The 10204-nt window shown below is 40.2% G+C and overlaps 3 protein-coding genes and 1 long non-coding RNA gene across 6 annotated transcripts in view; 2 read left to right on the top strand and 2 right to left on the bottom strand.

Moving 5' to 3' along the window:
• Positions 1-11: 11 nt before the first annotated feature.
• Positions 12-2554, top strand: tmem127 (transmembrane protein 127). The gene is made up of 3 exons (XM_038704016.1): positions 12-761; positions 853-1017; positions 1105-2554. The coding sequence occupies exons 1-3, from the start codon at positions 518-520 to the stop codon at positions 1413-1415; spliced, it is 720 nt and encodes a 239-aa protein (XP_038559944.1). The 5' UTR covers positions 12-517; the 3' UTR covers positions 1416-2554.
• Positions 2555-2641: 87 nt separating this feature from the next.
• Positions 2642-7504, top strand: es1 (ES1 protein, mitochondrial). Its single transcript, XM_038704017.1, has 7 exons — positions 2642-3421; positions 3536-3588; positions 3686-3799; positions 3924-4055; positions 4183-4275; positions 6949-7114; positions 7252-7504. Exons 1-7 carry the CDS (start codon positions 3305-3307, stop codon positions 7384-7386), a joined length of 810 nt encoding a protein of 269 aa, XP_038559945.1. The 5' UTR covers positions 2642-3304; the 3' UTR covers positions 7387-7504.
• On the bottom strand, positions 5897-6745 carry LOC119891981. The gene is made up of 2 exons (XR_005442495.1): positions 6576-6745; positions 5897-6474 (listed from the first exon to the last, which is right to left on the bottom strand). It is a non-coding gene; the product is annotated as an uncharacterized LOC119891981 (long non-coding RNA).
• Positions 7505-8352: 848 nt separating the features above from the next.
• igsf9b (immunoglobulin superfamily, member 9b) overlaps positions 8353-10204 on the bottom strand; it is a 32600-nt gene continuing 30748 nt past the window's right edge. For all 3 annotated transcript variants that reach the window (XM_038704014.1, XM_038704013.1, XM_038704015.1), the window contains one exon: positions 8353-10033. Coding sequence is in view for 1 of the 3 variants with exons in the window: in XM_038704015.1 (XP_038559943.1) it covers positions 10008-10033 (26 nt within the window). In the remaining 2 variants the exon portion in view is untranslated. The remainder of the gene's footprint in view (positions 10034-10204) is intronic.

Below are 10204 nucleotides of genomic sequence, written 5' to 3'. Positions count from 1 at the left end.
CCTATTGAAGCCACGAAGAAGAACACTGTGAACAAGGAAGTCGAATTTTACAGGAAGCCTTCGTAAGCTGCTTTTTGTTTTGTTTTGTCTTTGTTTTTCTGTACCACATTGATGGTCATTTTTTATCAGGGTAGGTAGCTAGATTAGGCAATAGGTTATAGTTTATCTAAATTGTTCTGTTTAGTTTATTTTTTATGACAGTTGGCGACATTTGGCGTTAGCTGTGAGCTAGCTTCACACGCTAATAACAGAGCTAACAGGCCGGAAAGCCATCTGTCCATTGTCTGCCTCTGAGCCAGATACTTATCCTTATCAAACAGTTAGTTTTAAGGCCAAACGTCGTTTGGAAACATTAGTTACCACAGGCAACAACGCGCCAGGGCCGTTGTCATCCGTTTCTCACACAGGTAACGTTAGCTGTACCGGCTAAGTTAACGTTTCTTACTTTGGCCAGTCAGTTGGCTGACCTTAGTGCAGTCACACATACCAACACTGCAACAGACGATCAGGAGATTGGATGACCATGTATGCCCCGCCGGGTTCTGCTATCCCTGGAGGTCGGAGGAGGAGAGGGGGCACGTCCCTGCCCAAGCAGCCGGAGCGGAGCCTGGTGTCGGCTCTGCCAGGAGCTCTGTCCATCACAGCGCTGTGCACGGCTCTGGCGGAACCGGCCTGGCTCCGGGTTCATGGAGGCACCTGTCCGAGACAAGAGCTGGGGGTGGCAGATGTCCTGGGGTACATTGACCCTAAGCTTCTGGACGGTGAGGACCAGCACAAGCGCATAAAACCCCGCAGCAGAGATTAATCTGGCATCTCACTTGTAATGCTTTGTGATGTCTCTGTGTCTTCCAGATTACTGTGTGAACCCGCAGACCATCCTGCTGCTGAGGGTGATCGCTGCCTTCTGTTTCCTGGGCATCCTGTGCAGTCTGACCGCTTTCCTCTTGGATGTGTTTGGACCTAAGCACCCTGCGCTAAAGATCACACGCAGATATGCATTTGCACATATTCTCACAGGTATAATTCTGTCCTACTGAAGGTCTATGTATTTATTTATTTTCAGACAGTTTTGGTTACTTAATTGTTTGCTCTTTCTCTCATCAGTGTTGCAGTGTGCCACCGTCATAGGCTTCTGCTACTGGGCCTCGGAGCTCATCTTGTCCCTACAGCAGCAACACAAAAAGTACCATGGCTCTCTCATATACGTCACTTTCGCCATCAGCTTCTACCTGGTGGCAGGGGCTGGCGGTGCCTCCATCCTCGCCACAGCTGCGAACCTACTGCGCCACTACCCCACCGAGGAGGAGGAGCAGGCTTTAGAGCTGCTCTCAGAGATGGAGGACAGCAGTGAAACTTTTCCTGCTGATTATGACCTTGCCAATCAGTTTCAGCCACCGCCTGCCTACACGCCCTAATGCAGCCATACTGGCTTTGTTAACACACGCTTCTCTCTCAGCACGGCTATTGGCTTGATGAGCAAACCCCACTCTTTATCAAATGGATATCTTCTGAAATACTCTCCATAATGAACACAGTGTGCATAGTTAGTGCACAAACTCCTTTGCTGACAGTGCGTGGGTGCATGAAAGCTTTCTTTAGTGGTGGTGGAAATTTAGGTGATGATTCTTACTTTCACCACTGAAGTTGTTAGTGATTTGCATGTAAATGGCTTTTTAGGATTTGGTTCTTACATGTGAAGCAAACTAAACTGCAAGGAGTACTCAACAGGGCTCATCAATAATTGATGAAACAGCCAAAGCCAGACTATTGAAGCTGGGCTGTCGGCAGATTGTCAGTGGCTGTCTTGCTCTTGATTGGACGTGGATCGGGCTTTGTTAAGCATCATTTTGATGTAATTTTTGGTAAGCTTGCTGTGGGTATGATTTTATTTCACCGATACATCAAAAACATTGTAGACATTTCTTTCATATAAAATATCAAATGGACCTTTTATTATTTATTATTTAGCTGTCTGTGCTGTGTCTTACTTTCTTTCTTTTGCTTTGTAGACATCTGTCACTGGTTTAGTCTTATTTAATCACATCTGTACTTGGAAATCACACAAGAAAAAAATGTGAGACCAGTATTTGTGGGGTTGTTTTTTTTTTTCAAAATGATTATGGCATGTGTTGCGTCCACAGAGAAATTGAGGAACATGTCTGTATGTTTTACAGTAAGTGACATTTAGTAACAGGGAACCTCGCCGCATAAGTTGGTCATGTCATGTTTCTCATATATGATTTTTTAAAAAAACAAAAAAACATATTTGTACTTTGTGATTACCAAACGTGGCAGTTTGACTATATGTTTTCTATGCATGAGTTCTTTTGTGTGCTAATTTTAAACCTTCACGGAGAATCTTATGAGAACATCCCACATAAGGTGCCAGCTGAGGCTTAAAATTGTGATTGATGTGGTGACCCTAGTTGGTGTATTGTTCTGTTTACTCCGTTTCTGCTTTTTGTTCCTTAAATTGTTGCTATACTTTCATCACCAGTATGTAAATAATGATTGTTTATACATAAAAAGTGGTCATAATAAAATAAATGCCATATTTTGCCTCATGTTTGTCATCTGTAACTTGACACTGAGTCTTGGGTTCTTCACTACTGTAATTACAACTGTCTTCTACCAAATGCAGCCTATAGGTAGGCGGTGTAGTACTCAGTATATTCACTTTGACATTTCAGTCTGACCGGGGGTATTTCTGGGTTTACTGTCTAGACGTATACGCAACATGGCATTACAGTGAGTAAGAGCCTTACAACCTAATAGACTTTAAAGGGCATAGAGTATGTCTTGCACTGTATAAAGCCATCACATCCACTGCTAAAATGCAGTAATTACTTCTTTAGAAGCATTATCAAAGACTGCACCCAGATGCATGAGCGTTGGGTAAAAATAATAATTTTGAGTTTTTTCTGCAAGTTTTTCCATCTAGATGCCATGCTAAGAGTTAAAATCTAAATGGGCTAAGATTTTTCGTGGGTTAAAGCACTACACGTTAAGATTACTCTCCAAAGCTGAAGTGTCACTGGCCAAATGACTTAAGGTAATCAGATGAATAAACAAGGTATTAATAGGGAAGGGTGTTCAGGAGGGGAATAGGTCAGTCAAGGCAAAGAAGCAATGGCTCTTCTCAGAAAATAGAGCTTACGTGGTAACGTCACAACAACACACTCTGATGGTATATATACAGAGTAACAGCAAGATCGATATTACGACTATCGAAGGTCTTAACTGACTCAGTGGCAAACTGTTAAGCCATATTTTCCTCCTAAAACAGTGAGATTGAAGCTAAACCATGCTGGCAACCAGGACTTTGCTGTCAAAACAAACACTGGCTGTGCTTTCTCGCCAGCCTGCCTGCTTTGTTCACCACGGTGACTATGGCAACTGGGGAAACACCAATATTGCAGTGGTAAGTGAAACATATCAAAAAGGCAGCAGTGGGGAAAAAAGTAGACAAATATTAGTGTGGGCATTATTGTGATTTGCGAATCACATTTGGTTTGTGAATCACAATATATTCCAGGTTTTCTCAGGATGTGGCTGGTGGGATGGGACTGATGTCCATGAGGGAGTATAGTGAGTATCACTCATGCTGAGCTCAGGACAGGAATTTCACACCATTGCATGCAACATATCACCATGCAGAGATAGTAATTCACAACTTTGTCTTCAGCACCATGTACCACCTGAGCCGTAACGGTGCTCGCTTCCAGATGTTTGCTCCAAATCAGCAGCAGATGCATGTGATGGACCACATGAAAAAGCAGCCTGCCAGTAGCGAGAACCGGTAGGCTTGTTTGGAAACACTCGTACACGGGGTCAGAGAGGGACCAGTGACTTTGTGTGTTTACACACCTGACTTGACTAATTCCATTAGGTAGTATTTATGATTATTTCTGGCCGTTACATAGAAACATGATGATGGAGTCGGCTCGCTTCAGTCATGGTCAAGGAATGGCGCAAATGCAAGACCTGTCCAAGCTGGATGTCAACAGCTTTGATGCTGTCATCTTTCCTGGAGGCCACGGTGTCACCAAGAATCTGTGAGGAACAATGAAATATGTAACTTTGAGACTGTGTACTGTTTATTTGAGTAAAATGAGGCACAATACAATCATGCATGATAAAGATGGAGCTCCAATATTAATATATAATGTCTCAATTCTTTAGCTCCTCTTTTGTGAAGGATGGCAAAGACTGCAAGCTGCACAGTGATGTGGAAAGGGTGCTTAAAGATTTCCACCGTTCACGCAAGCCTATTGGGTATGTATAATTTGGTCACTGTTCATTCTATCGGCCCTGAAGGAACAAACTTGTGTGGCTCTTATAACTTATTTACAATAAATAGCTAAGGATTTGGGCAGCCGTGTGTGACATTGTGGATTTGTTTTTCTTTTGTTTGTTCACTATACAATCACTTAAAAATTACATTTTGAATCCAAACGTGAGGCAAAATTGCAGACTGCTACTGATTTGCCCCACACTTTAAATCAGATTACATTAGATTACATTAGACTAGATAAAAACACCAGATTTAAACGATCCCTGTAATGGAATTAGGACATTGGAGCAGCTGTGGAAAGGAAGTTAGACAATGAGTGCTGAGCTCTTTATAGATTTAGATAAATGAATGAATAGAAATAAAGGTAGAACATCTTGATTGACAAGTTTTGCAAAAAACTATTGCAGACCATGTTATAAAGTTTAGATATTACTAAGTTGTTTCTATTATTATTATTGTTATCATATACAAAATAAAATCTTCACAAACATATACACAAAAAAAGAAATCTGAACATGTAATAAAAATCTGTGTAGCATTATATTACTGAAGTAAAACTAGGAAAGAAATAAAGTTAAGAAAAAAACACTTTACAGCCTATGTTAGAAAGTTTGTAAAGATGTGCTGATGTACTTTCTTGTGCAAGTTGATGCACCATTCAAGAGGCTTTCTGGAGAAAGTCTCCACTTGGGCTCTCACTGATCACAGCAGACACAGTAGGAGGCGCAGGTGTGGTAAAACCTTAGTCTTTACTCGCCAAAGAGGAACGCTTACAATGGGCAAATCCTAAAGCGTTAAAGCAAGCAGGACAGAGTGAGGGCTCAGGCATAATACAGTATGTGTTCCTGCTGGTAGGGAGTGACTGATCCTTTGGTTACTTTGTTGGCACATATGGACTGATGGGGTGATGAGAGCGCAGACAGGTGAAAGGGTCCGGTGAGAGGACACCTGCTGGCCGGGTGCAGAATGGCAGGTCTAAGGTGACAGGAGATGCAGGATTAAAGGGCAAAAGAGTGGAGTTGGAAGCAGAGGAGGATGAAGCAGCTGTCACAATGACAACACAGGGTTAAAAGGTATTTGACCTAAAGCCAGCCTTCATTTAAAAGATAATACCAGTATAATCCTTTCCCATTGCCATTAAGGCATATAAAGAGTTTGAGCCATAAAAGATAATTTAATCAAAAATGAAAATAAAGGAAATAATTGAGAACACTGGCACTTATTTTTACTTATTCTCTACAAGTGATAAGGGCCATAAAGAGATGTGCAAAGTGGGCATTGCTGTGTACGGTTAGAGTCAGTATCACTGTGATTCACATGTTGCTGTTGCAGACAAGGCACACACCCCTCCATTGTTCCGTTTTGTCGAAGCTGTAATTGGCGTCTTGAAAATATCTGATTTGTTGACAAAACAAGCAGTGTATAAATTTAGAATCAGACCATCTTTCTCAAAGCAATAATTTAGACCCTGGTGGCAAACTCAGACTCTTCTCTGCAGCTCCTCCACAGTGCAACCCCTCCAGCTGCTGCTATCAAGCTGTATTCAGCAAACATTTGACTTTTAAATGCTGTCTTCTAGCTCCACATAACCTTTGTTTTGAATATTTTTGGTGAGTTTTAATTTGCTTTGTAACACAGAGGCATGTTGGCTCACAGGGTCAGAGGCAGATTTCACTGTATGGCATTGGAAAGGTGCGTTTTTGTTGATAGATTGAGTCCAGTGGGAAGAGATGCTCAGTGCCTGTGAAATGCTTCAGGCAGACAATTAAAACGGCTCATCTTCTGCAGACCTTTGCATACACTGTCAGCAGAACAGTCAGTTTGTTTTTTTTTAAGATTTCCATTTCCTAAAAATGCTCAGTGCATCAGAAATTGCTTGATCTTATTAAAAAAAGCAGTATGCATTTCTCATGAGAAACCGTAGATAATAGAAATAGTTTAGCTTAGCTTAGTTAGCTTTGCTTGATACATTAGCTTCAACTGTGTCAGTATCTTTTAAAGAGCAACCTTTACTACCCATATTTGTAAAATACATGGAATACACAGATGACTAATTGATGTTTGACACTTCACATTAGGAAGAGGCACAGGTGTAAATAAGCACATTAATGATGGCTGAATTCCATTTAGCTGCTTCAGTTTCAGCATCCTGGTATACACTGTTGTGACTCACTGGGTCACTGGAACAGAATAGAGTCATTGTTAATGTTAGTAGTAACAAATATGCTTTTCCTACTATGACAAATCAAAATGTTGATGTGCAACCAAACAGACAGCTCACCTGCAAGTTGTGACTGGGCTGTACTGTTGTATGCGTGATAGCTTCACTATATTTAGTTTAAACATAAGATAGCGCCTGTATTTCTTTAAAGGCACAGCACTCCCACACAGGTGTTTTCACTTTGGCTGATCAGACCTCAGGTTCACATTGGGAGGAGCTCTGCAAGGATGATGCAGGTGAAAGTTGTCCCACATCTCTCAGTCCCCTCATTCTCTCCACATGTTTTCCTGTCTGCTGCTTCTGTTGACTATCAAACAGGACAATGAGAGAGATTTCAGTCAAGTCTGATGTGAACACACCGACAGTCTTATCTCTCAGTCTTGACTTAATATAATAACATTAAACCTCAACTGACTGTCTGCTCCTGTTTCAGACTGGCCAGCATGGCTCCTGTGCTGGCCTGCCGTGTGCTGCCCGGCATTGAGGTGACCATGGGGTATGAACGGGATGACAGCACTCGCTGGGGGAACTGGCCTTACACAAACATGGTCCAGGCTGTGAAGAACATGGGCGCTCGCCACAATGGCCGTGAGCCATATATATCCTTTCAGAGATCTCTTATTTCCTGTTAATGTTAGTTAAATACACACAGTCAATCTACACAGATTTATGTTCATTTTTGTTGTTGATTTTGTTCTGAAATAACTCCTGCTTTGGCCTTAACCCTTTCGTTTACGAAGCCTATGTGGATGAGAAGAACAAAGTGGTCAGCACCCCTTCCTTCATGTGGGAAACAGAGTATCACTACCACTATATATTTGATGGTATTGGAAATATGGTGAAACATGTCATGCGTATGTCAACCAAGTGATGTGACATTTTAAGCCTTGAAAAGAAATAGAAGAAGTTGGTGTTGATGTACAACATACACCTCTGTATTGTGATGAATTCTTATCTGAAACAATATAAATGCTTTAGCTAAAGAGCAACTGGCTTATCGTGTATAATTGATGGTATTAGTTAATATGGGCAAACGTGGTATGTATAGTAGGTGAACCATTATCTGTATGAGTCCAGATAACATCTGAGCACATCTGCACATCTGAGTGGGTTATGGGTCACAATCTTATTACCTTGACATATGTTTTGAACTGGTGGCATAATATCTTACTCATGACAGGCATGGAGGAATTCATTGTCCTCACAGTGATGCATCTGTGCAACAGTCAACATAAACAGCCCACCTCTGCATATGAACGAACACTGACCACGTGCACTATAGGGCCAGCAGTTTAATGACGGTTGCTTCTGAATTTTTTGTCAGTTTTGCAGCTATTACAACTTTGGGATCATGAAAAACACTAAAACAGACACACTGCACCACATAATCGACAAACATATGATGAACAAAACAATAAATGCTTCTCTGGTCTCATGAGGATCTACACCCTGTGTGTACTGTAGACATACTGTACACCCCATTATTATTCTCTTAACATCAATTACTAACACTCCATGTATAACATGTTAAATCTCTCCCCAAAATCCTTGAAAGAAACAGTAATAGTGTGGACAAATACTGGCAATGTTTGTTGCACCTGCTGGTAAGACAACTGAGCCATCTCCAGAGAGATTACTTACAGTATGTCAAAATACAGGAAGAGATTTAAGGATAGGGAGAAAGAGAGCCATGCCAGAGGTGTGAAGAGGATGGCTTAACTAGATTTAAGTAGGCATGACAGGTGATTACAGGTGTGGTTGAGGTGTGGCCCTCACTTTTAAATAGCTGATTTAATTAAATTAAAGAGCAATTAAATCAACACATTCTCTCATCCTGGCACATTCAGAATAAAACAATTTATTCAATACAAACATATAAAAAAGACAAATACAACCAGGTTGCAAGATATAAAAATTTCCAGTTTGTACAAAACTTCCAAAACCACCATCAGAAATGCATACTCACTCCATATGAAGACTTTCATCTGGGTTATTTAAGTAAATATAGTACAAATCTTGGATCTTCCCAAAGTATAGCTACAAAGATATTCTTTAAATCTGTTGGTCAGGTGATATATAAAAAAAAAATCCTTTGTCATTTTTCAGTAACAAAACAAAAAGAAAAAAAAAGTAGACTAATGGGCAGGAAATTCATAAGACTTTCAATTCAAATACAGAATGAGAAGTCGAAGAAATATTCACAGTGTTGCCTTCACATCAATGATGTGAATTGTAAACATTGTTGCATATCATAACTCACCTTAATAAATATACAGAAATACTCATGTGAGCAGAAAAAAAGTACAGCTTTTCAATAATTTTTAATCCTCTGATCAGTTTTGTTTGATTAAAGCTTGTCAGCTCAAACCTTCTATGGTAAAAAAAAAAAAAAAAGTAAGGCAAAAGTAATTTTCCCTGTGTTTCTTATTAAGTTTTACTGTATCTGTCATCTAATCACAGAGGCAAAATTTGACCGATTCAGGTGGAGTAAAGTAGCATTTTCTCATCTGATGAAATGATGATGTGGAACATACAATACAACAGCAGGGTTCATTCACATTAAGGTACATATGAACATTTGTACATTTTGAACAAATACTGGGAGGCTATTTGAAGTGATTTGATGTATAAAGTCTCAAGAGGGGAATGTTATTGTGACAGATCATACGTATAAAACAGGAAATGAGTTCAGGGAACCAGCGAGAATATCACAGTGGCAAATACCAAACAAATTCTTCTTTTAAATACAGGACATTCTTGTTTGGAGTAACAAAGTTAGATACTGTGAACTGCACCGAGATGTTGTACCAAGGTACAGAAATCAGAGTTGATTAATCATGTGATCTTTAAGTACTATTATTTACGTATTTTTGTCATGTTCAGAGGGAGATGGTGGTGAAAATGCTTCATGCACTGTTTGATTGGCAACAAAGGCAACATTACAGATACAGACATTTCCAAAAATAAATGTAATCTGGGACACAGAACAACATAACTTTCATTAGTATCCCTTAGTTATCAAAGGGAAGTCTTTGATGTGACAGACATCAACTTGAAATACAACCTTCATTATGTAGCATGCTGCTACTTTTATAAAGCAGGTCTTTTTCAACTTTCAACTGTAAACCAGTTTTAGTCAAGAGTGAACAATTCATTTCTCAAAGGGGCCTTGTGTGCCTGATTGTCAAGGTCTTTAAAAAATCCCAAAATACAGTTGCACGAGCTTCTTGAAAAAAATAAATAATCCCTTCTCAGCTTCATTATGCAAAGCACAACGGAAAAAGAACAAGAAAAAGAACATGTCATCTGATAACAACTGAGGAGTTGCGGTCTGTCACATTTGATGGCATACAGCATTTAGGACTCTTTAAATTGCTTAATTTTAGTCTGCTGTTACAGAGGATAAAAACTTTAAACAAGGAGTTCCTTGACATGACGAAACTCTAGTGAGGTGCGACATTGTCGAGGACCACAGTGCTGTCATCTGTTCTGCTATTTGGGATCTGTCTTAGATATACCTGTGAAAGACAAGCAAAGAGCAGTACAGCGTTAGAGAAGAGTTCTTAAAAGGACTAGGTTCAGACATTTTAACTGTAAATTGAGCACCACATAGCGTGCACAAATTCACTGCACATGGATGATAGTTGCAGGCAAGAAAAGGAAGCTGGCAGGCGAGCAGTGAGAGGTGG

The sequence above is a fragment of the Micropterus salmoides genome, unplaced genomic scaffold, assembly GCF_014851395.1.
Source record: "Micropterus salmoides isolate LMB-PRFRI ecotype aquatic unplaced genomic scaffold, ASM1485139v1 Ms_hic_scaffold_7, whole genome shotgun sequence".
Lineage (NCBI taxonomy): Eukaryota > Metazoa > Chordata > Actinopteri > Centrarchiformes > Centrarchidae > Micropterus > Micropterus salmoides.
The sequence above is the reverse complement of the archived record's forward strand: the minus strand, read 5'-3'. Positions and strand labels throughout refer to the sequence as shown.